Source organism: Tamandua tetradactyla, chromosome 1, assembly GCF_023851605.1.
Source record: "Tamandua tetradactyla isolate mTamTet1 chromosome 1, mTamTet1.pri, whole genome shotgun sequence".
Lineage (NCBI taxonomy): Eukaryota > Metazoa > Chordata > Mammalia > Pilosa > Myrmecophagidae > Tamandua > Tamandua tetradactyla.
The window spans coordinates 3613830-3634683 of record NC_135327.1 but is presented as its reverse complement, the minus strand read 5'-3'; the positions used below and the strand labels follow the sequence as shown (position 1 = coordinate 3634683).

At 38.2% G+C, this 20854-nt stretch overlaps 1 protein-coding gene and 1 pseudogene across 2 annotated transcripts in view; one reads left to right on the top strand and one right to left on the bottom strand.

Moving 5' to 3' along the window:
- The window catches only part of ARFGEF2 (ARF guanine nucleotide exchange factor 2), a 150106-nt gene extending 130039 nt beyond the window's left edge, over positions 1 to 20067 (top strand). Inside the window, exons 35-40 of one of the 2 annotated variants that reach the window (XM_077167366.1) lie at positions 6105 to 6235; positions 8042 to 8210; positions 9981 to 10119; positions 15176 to 15293; positions 15860 to 16006; positions 17848 to 20067. In XM_077167366.1, coding sequence (XP_077023481.1) covers positions 6105 to 6235; positions 8042 to 8210; positions 9981 to 10119; positions 15176 to 15293; positions 15860 to 16006; positions 17848 to 18105 — 962 coding nt within the window. In that variant the 3' untranslated portion in view covers positions 18106 to 20067. Of the gene's footprint in view, positions 1 to 6104; positions 6236 to 8041; positions 8211 to 9980; positions 10120 to 15175; positions 15294 to 15859 lie in introns of both variants that reach the window. The other variant, XM_077167371.1, reaches the window with a different exon arrangement.
- On the bottom strand, positions 1593 to 1916 carry LOC143688916 (U6 snRNA-associated Sm-like protein LSm5 pseudogene; annotated as a pseudogene).
- Positions 20068 to 20854: the final 787 nt, after the last annotated feature.

The following is a 20854-nucleotide window of genomic DNA, read 5'->3' as shown; positions in this document are numbered from 1 at the left end:
CACCCTCAAAATTCATTAAAAGTGCACATGTTGAAGACCAGCGTGCTGTCTCCCACTAACTGCACCTGAACCAGGTTCCTCTCCAGTGTACAGCGACAGGTGATCTCTCTTTCTTCCATCAGCACCACATAAAGAGTTGACTTGTGTATAGGGGCGAAGCATACAGTTCTTTAAATAGTAGCATGATAGCTATACCTGAGGAGGTGCCTGGGACTTAACTTTTCCTGTTCCCTAAAGGACAGTGAACTTGTGTTTCCTGGTCTCCCATCTCAGCCTCCTCCTGAGCATATACACTCAGTGAGTAGGTTGGCAGGCAAAATCTCTAGTACTATTAGTACTGCTGTCTTTTTTTCTTTCTCTCTTCTTACCTCTCCCCACCCCTCCCTTTTTCTCTCCTTTTTTTTGGTCCAAGATGGTATAAGTGCCAACCTCACCTAACTTTCTATCTCCTGTCCCTCTCTTTTTTTTCCTTATTTTTTTCTTTTATATACATATATATTTTCTCTTTTTTTACATTTTTTAAATTAATTTTTAAAAAAAATATTACAACAAAGAGATGCAAACAGACCAAAAGGGGGAAGAGGGAAATGAGACAAAGTGTCAATGGCTAAAAGATTCCAAACAGAGTCGACAGGTTGTCCTAGAGGTTATTCTTATGCATCAAGTAGATATCATCTTGTTATTCGAGATGTAATGAAGAGGCTGGAGGAAACTGCCTGAAAATGTAGAGCTGTGTTCCAGTAGCCATGTTTCTTGAGGATGATTGTATAATGATATAGCTTTCACAATGTGACTGTGTGATTGTGAAAACCTTGTGTCTGATGCTCCTTTTATCTACCTTGTCAACAGATGAGTAGAATATACGGAATAAAAATAAATAATAGGGGGAACAAATGTTAAAATAAATTTAGTTTGAAATGCTAGTGATCAATGAAAGTGAGGGGTAAGGGGTATGGTATGTAAAAATTTTTTCCTCTGTTTTTGTTTTATTTTTCTGTTGTCTTTTTATGTCTTTTTCTGAATTGATACAAATGTGTGGGAAATGATCATGATGATGAATATGCAACTATGTGATGATATTGTGAATTGCTGAGTGTATGTGTTGGGAGTGTTTGTGCTTCTTGTAATTTTTTTTTTCAATTAATAAAAAATTTTAAAAGATGCAAACATTCTTAAGATATGTTCATTCTGTTCTACATATATAATCAGTAATTCACAATATCATCACATAGTTGCATAGGCATCATCATGATCATTTCTTAGAACATTTGCATCAATTCAGAAAAATTAGTAAAAAGACAACAGAAAAATAAAATGAAAACACAGAAGAAAAAAAAACTATGCATACCATACCCCTTACCCCTCCCTTTCATTGATCACTAGCATTTCAAACTACATTGATTTTTTTTAACCAAATATACCTTTATTTTTTAAGTCTTCAAACAGTAAACTGTTGTCTTCTTTTCCCAAGATAAACATGATTAACGTACAAAAACTAGCATTTACAATGCATTTTCAAAACACTTCCCTTTAACAGGAAACTTAGCTTTGTAAACTCGGACAGTGAAAAGGTAAAATAAGTATCCATTTTGTTGCCATTATAAACAAAACAGAATCAAGTATCAGTCAAGGAAATCCATTCAGACTTCAGGTCCTTCTCCTCCAGGAACCAGCATTGTTATATTATTTCTATTTAGCAAAATCTGATCTAATTTTGTAATTCTCCTTCCTTCTGGTGTGATTTGAAACTCAGTGACGTCTTCCAGCACCATATTAACAAAGTCATCAAATCCTAAAAGTGTGCCAACAATTTCTTTATTACTTTTCATCACAATGTGAATTCTTGATCCTATACATTTGTCCACCAGCTCTAGCGGCAGGAGCTGCAATGAATTGGTGGTAGCGTTTGCCGCCATGACCACGCCGGACAAACTACATTGATTTTAACATTTGTTCCCTCTATTATTATTTTTATTCCATATATTCTACTTGTCTATTGAAAAGGTAGATAAAAGGAGCATCAGACACAAGGTTTTCATAATCACACAGTCATACTGTGAACGCTATATCATTATACAATCATCATCTAGAAACATGGCTACTGGAACACAGCTCTACATTTTCAGGCAGTTCCCTCCAGCCTCTCCATTGCATCTTGGATAACAAGGTGATATCTACTTAATGCGTAAGAATAACCTCCAGGATAACCTCTCGACTCTGTTTGGGATCTCTCAGCCATTGACACTTTGTCTCATTTCACTCTTCCTCCTTTTGGTCAAGAAGGTTTTCTCAATCCTTTGATGCTGGGTCTCAGCTCATTCTAGAGTTTTTCTCAATCCCTTCATGCTGAGTCTCAGCTCCTTCTAAGATCTCTGTTCCACATTGCCAGGAAGGTCCACACCCCTGGGAGTCATGTCCCATGTAGACAGACGGAGGGTGGTGAGTTTGCTTGTTGTGTTGGCTGGAGAGAGAGGCCACATCTGAGCAACAAAAGAGGTTCTCTTGGGGGTGAATCTTAGGCCTAATTTTAAGTAGGCTTGACCTATCCTTTGTGGGATTAAGTTTCATATGAACAAACCCCAAGACTGGGGGTTCAGCCTATAACTTTGGTTGTCTCCACTGCTTGTGAGAATGTCAAGAATTCAACTTGAGGAGGTTGAATTTTCCCCCATTCTCATCATTCCCTGAAGGGGACTTTGCAAATATTTTCCCACTCACTGGTCAAATCACCCTGGGATTCATTGGGGCATCACTCTGGACAAACCAACAAAATCTCATGTCCTACCCAAGGTTCCATGTACTTATGTTGTTCAGCCAGATATCTACTTAAGTTATATTAGGAGATGAACTAGTCAAAATATAAATTTTATACCAAATAAACATTTTTTGCTTTAGTCTCACACATAAGTTGAAATTTTAAAATATTAATTACCAGTTATTTTCAGCACCCTGCTGTAATGACATTCCTTAGTTCTTCCTCATGCAAAAACATTTTTAAAATTTGTACATTTAGTTACTATCATTATACACTCTAGGCATTCCTAGTTTATACCATCTCAATCTTTATAGTCTATCTTTCTTTGTGATTTCATTTATGCCCCCAACCGTCCTCCCGCTATCATTCTCACCTTCAGCTTCATTCAGTGTTTTAACATAATTGTATTACAGTTAGGTAGTATTGTGCTGTCCATTTCTGAGTTTTTATATTCAGTCCTGTTGCACAATCTGTATCCCTTCAGCTCCAGTTACCCAATTTCTACCTCCTGGTGGTCTCTGTTACCAACGAAATATTCCAAGTTTATTCACTGATGTCAGTTCATATCAGTGAGACCATACGGTATTTGTCCTTTTCTTTTTGGCTAATCTCACTCAGCCTAATGTTCTTAAGGTCCATCCATGTTGTTACATACTTCATGACTTTATTCTGTCTTACAGCTGCATAATATTCCATCGTATGTATATGCCACAATTTGTTTAGCCACCCATCTCTTGATGGACATTTTGGCTGTTTCCATCTCTTGGTAATTGTAAATAATGCTGCTATAAACATTGGTGTGCAAATGTCCATTTGTGTCCTTACCTTCATGTCCTTTGACTAGAGACAGCATATAGATGGGTCCTGTTTTTTAATCCACTCTGCCAGTCTATGTCTTTTCATTGGGGAATTTAATCCATTAACATTTAGTGTTATTACTGCACAGGTAGTACTTTCTTCTACCATTTTGCCTTTTGGATTTTATATGTCATATCTAATTTTCCTTCTTTTTACCTTTACTCATCATCTTCCTTTCTACACTCTACTCCACACCTCTCTCTTCTGTCTTTTCGTATCTGTCTCTAGTGCTCCCTTTAGTATTTCTTGCAGAATTGGTCTCCTGGTCACAAATTCTCTCAGTGATTTTTTTGTCTGAAAATGTTTTAATTTTTCCCTCATTTTTGAAGGACAATTTTACTGGATATAGAATTCTTGGTTGGCAGTTTTTCTCTTTCAATAATTTAAATATATCATCCCACTATCCTCTCGCTTCCATGGTTTCTGCTGAGAGATCTACGCATAGTCTTATTGGGCTTCCCTTGTATGTGATGGATTACTTTGCTCTTGCTGCTTTCAAGATTCTCTCTTTCTCTTTGACCTCTGACATTCTGATTAGTAAATGTCTTGGAGTACATCTATTTGGATCTATTCTCTTTGGGGTACAATGCACTTCTTGGATCTGTAATTTTAAGTCTTTCATAAGAGTTGGGAAATTTTCAGTGATAATTTCCTCCATTAGTTTTTCTCCTCCTTTTCCCTTCTCTTCTCCTTCTGGGACACCCACAACACGTATTTTCATGCGCTTCATATTGTCATTCAATTCTCTGAGTCCCTGCTCATATTTTTCCTTTTTTTTTCCCCTGTATTTTCTTTTTCTTGTCGAATTTCAGATGTTCCTTCCACCAGTTCACTAATCCTATCTTCTGCCTCTTGGAAATCTACCATTGTAGGTTTCCATTGTTTTTTTTTCATCTCTTCTACTGTGTCTTTCATTCCCATAAGTTCTGTGATTTGTATTTTCAAACTTTCGGTTTCTTCTTTTTATTCATTCCTTGCCTTCTTTATATCCTCCCTCAATTCATTGATTTGGTTTTTGGTGAGGTTTTCCATGTCTGTTCGTACATTCTGAATTAATTGTTTCAGCTCCTGTATGTCATTTGAATTGTTGGTTTGTTCCTTTGACTGGGCCATATCTTCAATTTTCCTAGTGTGATTAGTTATTTTTTGCTGGTGTCTAGGCATTTAATTATCTTAATTAGTTTATTCTGGAGATTGCTTTCACTTCTTTTATCTAGGGTTTTCTTGCTGGATGAATTTGTTGTCTGTCTGTTCTTTGACATTCAGTTCAGCTTTTTCTGGACCTCTAGCTTAGGTTTTGTTTAACAGAGGAGAATTTTTCAGTTCCTCTTTTCTTGTTTCTTGCCCTGCTTTCCCCCCCACACACACTTAGGAGGGTCTACTTAGGTATTGTAGACCCCAGTCTGATTTTCCTAGACCAAACTGGCCTCCTATCAGGAGGAAACAGTCACCTGCATCAGTTTCAACCCAGCAGGTTGAAAGGCTTTCCTATGAAGTCTCTGGACTCTGTTTTTCTTTCCTGCCCAATATGTGGGACTTGTCTGACGGCAGGTCCCACCAGCATAAGATGATGCGGTACCTTTAACTTTGGCAGACTCTCTCTGCTGGGGGCGTGGTGGAGACAGAGGAGAGGTTGTAGGCTGGTTTTAATGGCTTCAAATTACCAAGCCCTGGTGTCTGAATTCCTTGAGGGAGGGACTCCACCTGGGTGGGGCTTCACCCCTCCCCTGGGGAAGGCATTTGAAGGCCTGGAGAAGGCCCTCAAATGAGCTTGTTTCTGCCTATGCCTGGGGCAGTCACAGCCTGAGAAGCCCTGCCACTGTATCTAAAGGCAGTCAAGCCTTTGTAGAAGCACAGCCACAAAAACCTCTGTTTCTTTTTTTTGTCAGCCCTGCCCCCTTGGTGCCAGGCCAAAAATGAGCAACCTCAGCTTTGACCAGATTCACTTGAGTTGGGGGCGTATTTTCAGTAATCAGAATTTGTTAATTAATTCCACAGTTGGTGTTTGGTTGGGCTCAGCCTCTGCTGCTGGTAAAGTCCCTTTCCTTTCCCCTCTGGGAAGCAGCCTGTTGGGAAGGGGTACCGGCTGCCGCGGCTTAGGGAACTCACGGTTCTGGGAGGACTCCCAGCCAGTCCAGCTGGTCCAGACTGGGGTATACTGTGTGTCCAGTCACTGACGTGGCCCCAGGAGTTGTTCTGTATTGTTTCTGGTTATTTAGTAGTGTTTCTGGAGGACGAACTGAAATGTGCACATTGCTAAGCTGCCATCTTGGCCCAGAAGTCTTTTCTCTCTTTTTTAACACACTATGTCTTATATTTAAATAACTTTTTTATTGTTTGTCTCTCTAGGAGAGCAGGGATATTTTGTTCATTTATTCATTGTTATCCCTTGGCATCAGGAATTGTGCCTGTCACATAGTGGTAGCTCAGTGAATTTTTATTCATTATTGCCTGAATCATTGTTAGGATTAATTTGTATCATCTGATCTAGATCAGAAACTGTTTGCCAGCCTCCTCATCAAGTGTGTGGTCCAGTTGGAGTTGATACAGACCATTGACAACATTGTGTTCTACCCTGCCACAAGCAAAAAGGAAGATGCGGAGCACATGGTCGCTGCCCAGGTGAGGACAGCAGGCCTCGAGGAGGCACCGTTGTCTCTAGGGAGGTTGGTCCTGTGTAGTGGTATCCTGGAGCTGTGTCCCACTCACCCCCGAGAGTTGATTGTGCTCCTCTCTTCCCACCTCTGTATTCATTGATGCTGTAATTGGTAGCTTGAAATTGATCATAATGAGATCTACACCACAGAAATGAGGTCTTCTTTTCCATCCCCCAGGAGAGCCAGTTTACCAGTAAGCCACTGCTCAGTTGCCAGCCCCTTCCTGGATGCTTCAAAGGGTTTTAATCAGGGCCATAATTGTTCTACAGCTTAACTGTAAAAAAACTGAGAGAGAAGATACATGAGTAAAGATCCCAGTTTCTTTCAGAAAGCTCACTGTTGTTTGTTTTGTATGGACAGCATTTTGTATGTAAGGCATTCTTGAAGATATAGAAAATTGAGTTCCCAAGAGTTGGATAGTTGGCTTACTCCATGGTTTGCAAGCTTACATGTTTCAGGGTCTAACAGGTACTGTGCATGAGGGAAACTGTGGTAAGGCACAGAGCTGCTTCCCAGGCAAAACAGGAGCCGTCACCACCCTGCCACCTGCCCTGGTGCAGTAATGCCATCCATCCGTATGTGCCAAGTCATGCCAGTCTTCTGATTTCTCCAGAGAAGAAACATATATACATATATATGAAATCTCCTGATTTTTAAATGCTGGCTATTAATGTAAAATTTTTTCGTTTCTGCTGTTTTCTATTTTTTTAAGTGTATAATTCAGTGACGTTAAGCATAGTCACAGTTTGTACAAACATCACAACTATCTAATTCCAGATTTTCATCATTACAAAAAGAAACCTCATACCCATTAACAATTGCTTCCCATGGGTTTATATCAGTCTCTTGATTATGTTTCTTTGATCTATATGCCTGTCCTTATGCCACACTGTCTTGCTAACTATAGATTTTTGGTAAGTTTTGAAATCATGAAATGTGAGTCCTCCAGCTTTTTCTTTTTCAAGATTGTTTCAGCTATTCTGGGTCCCTTGCATTTGCATGTAGAATTTTAGGATCAGTTTGTCAATTTCTGCAAAGAAGCCAGGTGGGATTTTGTTAGATTATATTAAATCTGTAAATCAATTTGGAGATATTGCAAACTCTATCCCCGTTTTTTGTTTTTTTTTTTTTAACCTCTGGCTTATAAGATAGGTGGGAATCCATTCTCAAAAGCTCAAGAAATATAAAATCCCTGAGTATGTCTTAAATTCTTAGATTTTTGGCAACATGCTCAATGACAATTTCTTTCATTTCATGCATAGAAAGTTATTTTTTTCTTCACAGTTGGAAATGTAGTCATTAAGCTTATTAAGTTCACTAATCATATTATTGAGAAAGATGCCACTTGGGCTTTACCTAACAATTTCCATCTTTAAATCAGTATTTTTGAGACTCATACTTTTTATCATATGTATTGCACATTGATTCTTTCATTTTACAGTTTCCTTATAAAGTTAAGAGTACATTGTGATCCTGTAGTCAAACTATCACAGAAGCACATGCTTCTACTGGCAGCACTGATCAAACTGAAACTGACCAGCAAAGCCCATCATCATGCAAAGCTCAGTATGTTTCTTCACCAGCTAGTGAGCAAAGTCTTCGTGGAGAATGGTTCAGGGCATTGAAGAAAAAAGTATGTATTACACAGAGGATGCTTTTGGAGAGTGGAAACCACTATCTCTGATGTCACAGTGTCTTAGAAAGCTTTTTCACCCATGTTCCAAAGCCACTCCATCTTCCTCACTTAGCTCTCCTACCTTCCCTCCTCTAGCAAGACACTCTGGATGCAGTTATCCACGTGGACACGGAGGATCGGGGCATGTACCAGTACATGGCTTCCCAGCACCTCTTCAAGCTGCTGGACTGCCTGCAGGAGTCCCATTCGTTCTCTAAGGCCTTCAACTCCAATTATGAGCAGCGGACTGTCCTGTGGCGAGCAGGTAAAGCCACACAGCAGATAGGATAGGTGGCCCCACTGGCCACTGTCCTAAAACATTAAAACCTTTGGGGAATTCCTTATGTTTTAAATATAGCTGGAGTAATTTCCTAGATATTTTCATGTTTGAGGGAGAAAGAAGGGAAATATTCAGTAGATTTCATCCCGTCACCAGGAACCCTGCTTGGCATACTGTAGATTGTCATTAAGTATTTGATGAAAAAGCAAATTGAAAGTTGGAAACTTGATCTAGAAAGTCAGGAAACTTTACAATAATTTAAAATCTTGTAGTTAAATATGACAATGTAGAAAATGTGGTAATCTGCAAACACAAAGCATTCATGCATTTTTATGAGACTTCAAGGGGTTCCATACATCTGTCTTTTCTCTCTCTCTTTCCCACTTCCACAAATTAATAGATAAATCCTGATGGTGAGTCTAGTGTTTCAAATGGTTTGTTTCTATGTTCAAATTAAGCTGCAGGTCTTATGTATTTATGTTCTTTGAAAACATGTAGCTTTGGATCTGTGAGGATGACTAAAAGAAAAAGTATATTTCTTATATAGAGAGTTTGAATTTTATGATGATTTCTTAAGACCTCTTTAAATCAAAATTCAAATAATTCAAGAATAATATTTCTATGGGCATAAGAGTGAAGGGATTGTATTCTTATAGCCCATATATGGTAATTTTGCTTTTAAACATATACTATTTAAGCTACTTTTAATTTTATTCCTTTTAAAGTTTGGCCTTCTCAACAGTTTTTATTACATCTAACTTCTACTTCAATGATACAGATTTTTGGGAACCGGGTAACATTGTTATCAGGTGTAAAAACATTTAAGCTTATAATAATAATAAATGTGACAATGATACTACAAAAGTCATCGAGGGCAGTGCAAAGGTGGCTTAGTGGCAGAATTCTCACCTGCCATGCTGGAGTCCTGGGTTTGAATCCTGGTGCCTGCCCAAGCAACAACAACAAAAAAAAAGGTCATCAAAATTGCTCTCTAGCTTTCCAACATTCTTACAGTGAAGTGAGGTTCTTGTGACACGGGCAGTAATTTCTGATTATCAGCAGTGTCACAAAAACGTAGTACAATTTATAGTTTTCTTGGTCTTCAATTGAAATTATGTCATTCTTTCTCTGTATGTGTGTGTATATATATATATTTGTAGGGGGTGGGGTGTGTGTTTGGTAGGATTCTTGTTATGTTGGACTTTTTACAAAAAAGACAGTCCGCTTAATTTTTGTATTGTTACCATTACTTTGTCTCCCCAAATCCCTATTTTAGCCTACACATTAAAAGAATGCCATTTATTCCTCATGGCTTTCTTTGCATATTGAGATTTTGTTTTTTAAAGAATGTGATTTTGTGAGCCTTTTGTACATCTCTGTGGCAGATTGGTATTGCTTTATTTAAGAAAATGTATTCTTATGTGTGCTTTGTGAAAAATAATCTTGCACTTTAAAAACATGCCAGTAATTCACAATATCATCACTTAGTTGCATATTCATCATTTCTTAGAACATTTGCATCCATTCAGAAAAAGAAATAAAACGAAAACAGAAAAAAAAAAAAATGCCAGAATTCTTAAGAGCTGTTACACTTGAGAAGAAGAAACATGGCTTCATGTGTCACAAGGCAATTGAAATGTATTAAGTTTTTGCGATATTTCAGTATTTCTTAAAGTAACTTTATTACATTCCCACATGATTTCTCAGCATTATCCTAGGAGAGTGCACTTATTTATATGACTATCTGATCTTTAGGTTTTAAGGGCAAGTCTAAACCCAATCTTCTAAAACAAGAAACCAGCAGCCTAGCCTGTTGTTTGAGGATCCTGTTTCGAATGTATGTCGATGAGAACCGCAAGGATTCCTGGGAAGAAATACAACAGCGACTTTTAAGGTCAGAAGAGTGAATTCCAATTAAATTTCTTACCTGTTAATTTACAGAATGCACCGCAACACTACTGTGAATTGAAAATCTCTGCATGCTGATGTCCTCACCTCACAAACTGATCTCCTTTTTCTTTTTTCTTCTGTTCGGTGCCTATTCTACTTGACTTTTCTCAGTGCCCTAAAGAGAATGAGGCCTCAGTTTTCTTTTGTAAGCCTTCTTTAAGGCACCAAAACAGGGCAGTGAAGGTGCTCTGAGCTGAGTGAATGGATGTGCAGTGAGTTTGTCCTGCCTCTGCCTGGAGCCTTGGGCAAGCTGCTTCCCCTCTTGGGACTCGGTCCTCTTTGGAGCCCTGTCAGCTCTCACATCCTATCATGACTTCTCTCTAAGAGGAATGTAGTGGAAGTGTCTGGACGCCAGGGTGGAGCTGCTACCAGGGTGCAGACAAGCAGCAATGGGGGAACGGTGGGATCCATCAGAGAGCCCTAGGCAGAGAAGTAGGGCCTTGTCACTCAGCTTCCTAGGAGACCGTGAGCCGGGTGCTGATGCCTCAGCCTTTTTTTTTTTTAAACCCCTTTATGATTTAAAAACAGTAACGTGCAATTCTGGCATTTGTTTATAAGACACAGTTCTCCTAACTGCTGGTGGGAGTGTACACTGACATGATCTTCCCAGAAAGCAGTTGGCGTTATGTATCAGGAGCTTAAAATGTCTCTCTTTGATTCAATAATTCCACTGTTACGAAATCTAAGAAAATCCTTTAGAAATAGGAACCAGGATTCCCACACAAAATATTTATTGCAGACTTATTTATAAAGAAGAAAAAAAAAACTGTATAACAACCCAAAATATGGAATGGATAACTAAATTATGATATATCATCTGCTAAAATATTATGTAGCCATTAGAAAAATGAAGATTTTTAAAAATATTTTTTCTTAATGTGGAAAATGCTCATAATACATTGTTTGACCAAAAAAAATCAGGATGTAAAACTATATATACTTTTTTCCTTTTTTTTTTAAATATTTTTATTGACAAATCTTCACACACATGCAGTCCATACATGGTGTACTATCAGTGGCTCACAATATCATCATACAGTTGTGTATTTATTACTATGATCATTTTTAGAACATTTGCATCACTCCAGAAGATGAAATAAAAACAAAGAAAAAACTAATACAGCCCATACACTTATACGTCCTTCCCTCTCATTGACCACTAGTATATGAACTACCCAATTTCTTTTACCGCTTATCCCCTCAATTATTTATCTGTTTTTTAATCCATATTTTTTTACTCATCTGTCCATACCTCCTGGTTAAAAGGAGCATCAGACACAAGGTGTTCACAATCACACAGTCACATTGTAAAAGTTGTATCATTATACAGTCGTCTCTCAAGGCTTCTGGAACCATAAACTAAAAAGGGGTGTATATATATACACATTTTTTTTTTTTGGTCTCATTTCTCTCTTCCCTGTTTTGGTCAAGAAGGCTTTCTCAATCCCATGATACTGGGAGTCCCAGATCATGCTGGGAGTTCTGTCCCACATTACCTGGGAGATTTACACCCCTGGAAGTCATGTCCTATGTAGGGGGGAGGGCAGTGAGTTCACCTGCTGAGTTGGCTGAGAGACAGAGACCATATCTGAGCAACAAAAGAGGTTCTCTGGGGGTGACTCTTAGGTATAATTACAAGTAAGCTTAGCTTATCCTCTGTAGGAGTAAGTTTCATAGGGACAAACCCCAAGATCAAGGCCTCAGCCTGTTGATTTGGTTGTCCCCACTGCTTGTGATGATATCAGAAATTCTCCAAATTTCCTCATTTTGCCCCAGCCCCCCAAGGGGAATTTGCAAATAATTTTTTTTAACTTTTTTTATTAATTAAAAAAAAATTAACAAAACATTTAGATATCATTCCATTCTACATATACAATCAGTAATTCTTAATATCATCACATAGTTGCATATTCATCATTTCTTAGTACATTTGCATCAATTTAGAAAAAGAAATAAAATGATAATAGAGAAAAAAAACTATACGTACCATACCCCTTACCCCTCGCTTTCATTTACCACTATTTCAAACTGAATTTATTTTAACATTTGTTCCCCCTATTATTTATTTTTATTCCATATGTTCTACTCTTCTGTTGATATAGTAGCTAAAAGGAGCATCAGACATAGGTTTTCACATTCACAGAGTCTCATTGTGAAAGCTATATCTTTGTTCAATCATCATCATGAAACATGGCTACTGGAACACAGCACTACATTTTCAGGCAATTCCCTCCAGCCTCTCCACTACATCTTGAACAACAAGGTGATATCTACTTAATGCGTAAGAATAACCTCCAGGATAACCTCTCGACTCTGTTTGGAATCTCTCAGCCATTGACACTTTGTCTCATTTTACTCTTCCCCCGCAAATAAATTTTTATGCACTGTCCAAATTACTCTGGGATATATTGGGACATCACACTAATCTGGACAAATCAAAAAAATCTCATGCCTTATTCAAGATTCCATATACTTATGGTGTTCATCTAAACTGACCATACAAGTTAAATTAGGTAATGTGCCACCCAAAATATAAAATTTGCACCAAGTAAACATTTCTCCCTTTGGTCTTACACAGAAATTAAAGTTTTAAAATATAGATGATATCATCCTGATATTCTGATTTATCTTAATCCTATCCAGATTAGCTTCCTTCATATTTCTTCTCAAAGTTTGATCCCTTTTTCAACTTTTTAAACAGTTCCTGTTTGGGGTACTGCTGACTTTTAGAGAGCTTCAGAGTTCTAACTCTGTGTTCTAGTTTGCTAGCTGCTGGAATGCAACACACCAGAGATGGATTGGCTTTTAATAAAAGGGGATTTATTTTGTTAGTTCTTCAGAGGAAAGGTAGCTAACTTCAACTGAGGTTCTTTCTTATGTGGGAAGGCACAGGGTGATCTCTGCTGGCCTTCTCTCCAGGCCTCTGGGTTCCAACAACTTTCCCTGGGGTGATTTCTTTCTGCATCTCCAAAGGCCTGGGCTGAGCTGCAAGTGCTGAGATGAGGTATGCTGAGCTGCTTGGGCTGTGCTACCTTGAGTCTCTCATTTAAGCACCAACCATTTAAATCAAACATCATTCACTGCAGCAGGCACGCCTCCTAGCCAACCGCAGATGTAATCAGGAACAGATGAGGTTCATGTACCATTGGCTCATGTCCACGGCAACAGAACTAGGCACCTTCACCTGGCCAAGTTGACAACTGAATCTAACGACCACACTCTGACTCTCAGGTGTCACATAAATACCCCGTTTCTGGGAATGACCAGGTTATATACAAACAAAGCTCAGTATCTAAGAATTTAGAAATAACAGAACTCCTGAATATATGTGACAGCTGTAAGAGCTTACAATCTAGGACCCTTTACAATAGGCCCCAACCTGATAACCCATGCTATCGACTTCAGTTCACCGAGTTTTTATATTACAGTTAATCCATATAAGTGAGGCATGATAATATCTGTCTGTTTCTGCCATTTTTTTCAACATACAGTCCTCAAGGTTCATTCACCTATTTGCAGGCCTCACAACTTCATTCCTTCTTGCTGCCGCTCAGTAGTCCATTGTGTATAAACACCACAGTTCCCCCTCCCTTCCCTCAGTTTTGTACCCTTAGGCTACCTCCTTCCATTGTGAATCAGGAACACTGCCATAGATGCCAGGGTGCAAATGTCCATTCCTGTCCCCATACTCAGTTCTTCCAGGTACATACCTAGCAACAGGGTTTCAGGATTATATGGCAACCCGGCCCCTAGCCTCCTGTGGAACCACCTCATTGCCCTCCAAGGGGCTGCACCTCTCAGCTTCCCTACTGACAGTGGATAGGTACATCTCTTTCTCCACATTTTCTCCATATACTTGTTTGTTTTGCAGTTTTTGCAAAAAAGCTAGAATTAACAAACATGCCAAATGTTTCATTTTTAATTGTAGACACAGCTCCTATATTTTGAGTTTTACCAGAAAAGCATGTCTTTCAACATGCATCCAAATAGGGTTCACTATAATGTGGTAGATATAAGAGCAACATTTAACATAATTGAACTGCTTTAACCTAAATACACTTACTACTCAAATACATCCTACAACATAACTAGCTTGAGAAAAGCTGAAAATTGTTCAACAGTTATACTTGACTCAGTCTTCATTGTTACATCCTGGATGAATGTTTGTGTTCAAAAATACTGAACCTGAACTCTTATTTCCACTTAGAGAAAGCATAGGTCACAAGCTTTTTTTTTCTTAAATAAAAAACAAAACTTAAGTTTAAACAGTTTGGCAATACAAGCTTATAGTTGTTTTTAATAAATTTTAAATATCGTATTCAGCAATGTTTATTTTAATCATAGTAAGCAAAACTGGAAAGAAATATGCCAAAAAATTTGTCATGTGTTCCTTAGTATGATGGAATTATGAATATTTTTTCTCTCTTTTATAATTTCATGTACTTTCCTGTTGTCTTACAATGATATAACTAACAAGTCATAAATGTGGGGGGGGATAACTAATTAATGAGGACGCTGGTGGCTCGCCTCAGTTTAAATTAAGGTAAAAAAAAATTACCTACATAGTCTTGTATGTAAAATTTCTTCAAGGGAGATGCATAAATATTTTACCATAGCATGTTGCGAGAATAGCAGTCATATGTGATTGTGAGAAGAAAGAAGAGTGATATTAGTGTGGGTAATAGGCTCTTCTCGTGCACTTGGGTTGGTGGCTTCTAGTGTGAGATAAACAAATTCTGCAAATATCGACTGAGCCTTCACCAAGCCTGAGCTAAGATTCAGCATACTCATTTCATTTAATCCTCCCAATAGCACCTTGAATTTGGTACAATTATTTATCCCCTTTTTAGAGCTGAGGAAATAGTCTCAGTGATTTACCCAAATACAGCCTGAGTGACAGCGCAATAAAAAAATCATTGCAAGAATAAATAGTTCCTCACTGAACATGAGATGTTACTCCTTTGTCTGATGTGTCTTCCTCTTCCCTCTGATTCTCCTAGTGTGTGCAGCGAAGCTCTTGGCTATTTCATCACAGTGAATTCTGAAAGCCATCGGGAGGCCTGGACAAGCCTCCTGTTGTTACTTCTAACAAAAACCCTCAAAATAAATGATGACAAGGTATAAATAAGTAAACTCTGATGTTTCAACTAGAACATAAATTTGGGTTGGCTTTTTACTCACAAGTTTAAAGTGACTGTTCTCTCAGTTCTCCCAAGGACAGTTGCATAATTAGGACCATTCTAGATGCATTGAAGAGAAGTTAATTGATTGCAGTCAGTGGATGCTTAGGATATTAGGGTTTTATCTGTCACTGAACCCCAGTCTAGAAAGGTTGAAATTTAAACTATACATGTTGCTGTTAGGAACACATAATAATTGGCGGTGTGGGTGTGTTGAGAGAAGAAATTGAGGTTCTGAAACACTGGTTTGGATGTGGGAACTTGCTTTACTAAAATGAAAGGGCTGTTGATGGTGACAAGGCTACCCCCAAATAATTTTTGGAGTTTAGTACAATTAAAAGGAATTTTAATTGGCAAGTTTTTTTTGTACCAACTTTCTGATAGCAAGAAAAAGCACTAATATTGTAAGAAGCTCCAGGGTAAAATTAATTCTTTTGAAAAACTCATACAAAAAAAAATGGACGTATATCTAATTTTCTCTCTGCACTTCTCTCCCACCTCAAGTTTAAAGCACATGCTTCAATGTACTACCCCTACCTGTGTGAAATTATGCAGTTTGACCTGATCCCTGAGCTCCGGGCAGTTCTGCGGAAGTTCTTCCTGCGGATAGGTGTCGTGTATAAGATATGGATTCCAGAAGAGCCATCACAGGTACCAGGGACATTGTCCCCAGTGTGGTAGCCCCGGCCCCGCTGGCCGCCACCACCCTCCACAAAACCGTCTTCACGCCACCCTTACCAACACATCTCTCAACGTGTCAGACCATAGAAGCAGAGTCAGCGTCTTGGCTCTCAGGATGGTCTGGATAAGGTCCCGTCACAGCCTAACTATGCTTGTGGTGTTTCGTTGAACTGTTGTGTGCACATTTACAGAGTAGGCTGGGCGTCCACGTCATCTCTGCCATTCCACTTTACCTGATAGAACTGTCAAGTCTGACACTGCAGGTGCCATCATTTCCGAGCACAGTCCCATGATTGGTTGTAAATGTGTTGTCAGAGGAAGTACTCTCCTTGAAAATACTACACATAGCTGTATAGGTCCGTGACTATTAGAGAGTATGTTAATAAAATTTCTTGTAACAGCTAACTGCCACCTAAGACATGCTGGGTTTTTTGTTGTTGTTTGAGTGTGTTAGAGAGAAGTTTGAGTGTTTTTGTCAGTTGAGAGTCAGTTCTAGTTAGTTGGGGAAAGGTAGGGAAGGGAAGAAGCGTTTTTTGTTTTTTTAATGTCTGAGTGGTTTTTACAGTATTTTACCAAGAGATATTAAAGATTTGATTGAAGGCAGAATTTAGTAATAAAGGTAGAATTAAGAGCTTACAAGGTTAAAAAAACAAAAAAAATGTAATGCCTCCTGGCTCTCTCCATTTAAGTAATTTGGGGAGAAAACGTCTGTAGGAAAAAGTAAATGATTTAATGACAGTAATTAGCCTTCTTTTTGAAGTAAGTGTATGTGGATGGGTGTTAAATTAAAATTTCTAGAATACATTGTCCATCTCACAAAATCAGAAATCTTATATATGAAATAGTAATGAAAATGAAATATTGATTTAACCAGAGTCAATTTTGATCTGAGTAAAACTTTTTTTTTTCACCTCAGAGAAGTGAGTGTCCGATGGTTAGTGTCACTGCCTTGCACCCCCACTTAGGGACTCTAAAGAGGGGCAGTGGCTGGGGGGGTGGGGGGGCACTCTCGTGAGCCCCAGTGCAGTGTCTTGAGGTGACCCGGAGCAAGCCTGTGCTGCAGGGGGGCCAGATGAACCCCACGATGGCAGGAGGCGGCTGTGCCCGGCACGTCCTTCATTTGAGCCTAGGAGCTGACTTCTTGGAAAGGTTAGATTCTGGGGTCCTGACTATGTTAACCACGGCAGAGCTGCGTTCTCATGCCGCTGATGGGAAAGCTGGCTGCCAGGGTCCCGAAGCCTCCAAACAGTATATTTGGAAGCTTGATTTATTCTGTGTAGCCAGTGAGAGAACCACATGCTTCATTCTCTGCCCCTTCACCCACTGCTCACCTAGACCAGCAGTAAGCATTAGGAAAGTGTTACAAAGAGTCATTAAAACATTCAGACTTCTACCTGTACCCTTCAGTCCTGTAAATTGGGTTGTATTGATGTCAACTCTGGTGCCTTAGAAGTTAGTTGTTTGAGAACCTATTTGTAAGATTGGATGTTTTTTCTTCATTGAGAAGGTGCTTTTGCTTACTTACTACAAGACCAATTTCTTAAGTTTGTTTTGTTTTTTTCTGATGGCCTTGAAAAAGTTTTGGCTTTAGCCAGCAGCACTCTACTTTTTTCTTTTCCAAAAAGTGTTTTAATTTCTCTACCAAAGAAAAAAGATGTTTAGATTTTTACGTTATTTACATACATTGGAGAAGGAGAGCTATAATTTAGCAAGAATGGAGATGGGAGACTGACTATTTTACTGTGAATGGAAAATGTTAGCACATTTGACTGATTTGTCCTGAAATTTGTTACGTCTTTATGCCACAACAGGAGCCGTGCTTTCTAAGACTTAGTCCCTGGTGGCGTAGAGTCCTTCACAGCCTCGGGAAGGCCACCCTCGCCACTGCTGCTTATACTAGGAGGTGTAAATGGGAAACACACGTGTTCGTTCATAATTTACATCTTCTGTACAGTAGAACTACAGCCCTGATTGGTGATTTTTTCTTTTCTTTTCTCATCTGCCTTTTTTTTTTTTTTTCATCAAATGTGACTACAAGACTTTCCCAGTGCTTCCTGCCTTCTCTTTAATCTTTCCCTCCTCTTTCAGGATATAAACATGTAAGAGCATTCTATTACTTACTGAAACTTTCGAGCTTGGATTTCTTTTTAACTTTGTCATTTAAAATGTTTAATTTCCTGAATGACTCATCTGAACTGCACTAGCAGTGGACCTTTTAAACTCTGGATGTTAGGGTAGTTTTTGTCAGTGGACAGTGACATAATGAGGAAATGAAATCCTTTACCTCTATGAATGAGCCATTCAGTCTAAATTCTTTTTTTATGAATAAATATTCTTTCTCATGGTGAAGTGGCTGTGCCACTCAAACACTAGTGCAAGGGGTGTGTGCAGCCCCACAGCATAGGGCCAGGTTGCTGTTTATTTAACGACATTATGAAGGAGAGTGAAGCATTTTCCAAGGCCTTATTTCTTTCCCAGAATGCTTAAATGTTGATTATATGTGCTGTGTCTCTAGAGAAGTTTTTGTTACAATACTGTTGTTTTCAACAATTTTGTTTTCCTCATTGTCCATTAGGGAAATCACCAAGTTTGGCATCTTAACAACAAACAGTTGATGGGAAATTTTATTTTTAATACTTATCTTAAAAGTCAAATATACCCCGTTAACTCCTTCATACAACCAAAGAACATATGTTATGGAATTATATAATAATATCAGAACATTTTCCTCTGATAGGTGACTTTTATACAAAATGCATAAAAAACACAAAAATACCACCTAAACTTTTTTTGTTGTTCTTTTGTGATTATGGGCTATATATTATTAGTCTTTATAATTATTAAGGGACCCTCCTGACAAATGCAAGTATTACTGTCTCATTCAAATGTTTGTTGTTATGATGCAAATGGATATTGGTTTTAAAAGAAGCTAGATCCTTAATACTGCATTTTCTGAACTGTTTTAATATTTTTGTTAAGGTATACGTGGCTCGAGCTCACCTTGTATTAGCAGCTTTGCAGTTTGGAGAAAAAGAAACCAAAGCTGAATATTTTAAAAAATGAATATATCTGGAACTCCTTGCTCTCAAAAAAGATTACAGACACTCATCAAAGATGTAGTTTTTCTCAGTGTTCTAATTTTTAAAAAATTTTATCCGCATATTTGCATCAAATATTTCTTTATGTGCAAAATGTATGTTTTACCTCCTTAAGATGCTTAAAAGTTAGTTAATCGCTACTTTTATTTCATCTGTACACAATGATTAAGTGCATTTACTATTGGTAATTTAATGAAAGCATTCCTTGCCCAATGGATGTATACATTTTTGAAAGAATAAGAAGAATTATATAATATGAAATGCTATGTAAAGTTTTCTATGTAAAAATATTATGTATAATACTGTTAAAATATCCCAAGCTTTAATCAGGTGGTAAATCAATAAAGTTTTAAAAAGTAACACTGTTTTTAATATAATGATTAAAACATATGTTCAAGCCATAGTTTTGGGTTAGTTATTGTGGCAGCTTTAAGTTTTTTAGTTCTTGACTGATGGGAAAATGTTGCTTCTTTATTGAAAGAAAAGATTGAATAACTCAGTGGCAGAATTCTCGCTTACCATGCCAGAGACCCAGGTTCAGTTCTCAGAGCCTTCCCATCCAAAAAATACATATGTATATTGAATAAGAGAATAATAATTTTGGATCTTAATTTTAAGTGAGATTTTTATTCCAATGAAAGGGGGAAATCGAGTCATGAAGAGATTCTCATTTTTCTCTTAAATTTACTTTAACTGGTTAATGTGGCCACTGAGGGCAAGTATGCAGGCCTGAGAAGATAGAAGACAACTCACAGGTAACCTTCTGGACACTTAATGAGTGGGAAGCAAATTCTCAGGTGCACACAGAGTGCTCATGTGTAAAGACAGTAAAATCAAGCCTTGGGTTTACTGCCTCTGAATACAAAAGCCATTCTTCCAAAATTTTCTTAAGTTGTAAATTGTTATTGCATATAAAATGTTTTACTGTTGAATTTGACCAATACATTGTCATCTTTCTTAATTCAAAGAGGTTAAAACATATTCTCTGTGGTATTAAATTTCAGGTGCTTCCAGCAAAGAATGAAAATGACAGCCCTTTCTTTTGGAAAAGGTTTCTAAGGAGCCTTCATTTCTTCAGAGCAGATAGCACTCAAGAGCAGTGGTTCTTAGCTTCCCAGGGGACATTTGAGACACTTGACAATCAATGTCTGGACAATTTTGGTTGTCTTCAGCTGGGGGGAGGGAGGGATTGCTCTGGCCTTTAGTGGGTAGAGGCCAGGGATGCTGGGAAACATCCTGTAATGACAGGACAGTCTTTACAGCAGAGAATTAGTCCCAGATGCCAGCAGCACTAAGGAGAGAAACCCTGAACTAAAGTCACTTCTTCTGAGTCTTAAAGGCTCCTTCAGCATGACTCAAAAGTCAGTCTATGGCAGATACTCTCTGTAAAAATCAAAAAGTCAATTCTGCTTACCTATTCCAGAGTTCTCATTTTATAAAGGAAGGTATGCTGGAGCCACTGGTTCAGAAAGGACCAGCTCAACCTTGAGCTTGAGGAGCAGCTCAATACTCCTTCTGTGTTGTGAAAGATAATTTCAGAATTATATTGCAGTTGTACCCTGCCAACATATTGAAGCACATTTTAGGCAAAGGTAAGTTTTCTTTATTCATAGGACCAAATTAGTTGTCTAGACAATTTGTGAGTCTGTGTAATAAGCCTGTTTTCAAGTTTAAGAAATCTGTTAGTCTGTCCTTAGGCCAGTTATTTGCATCACATCTT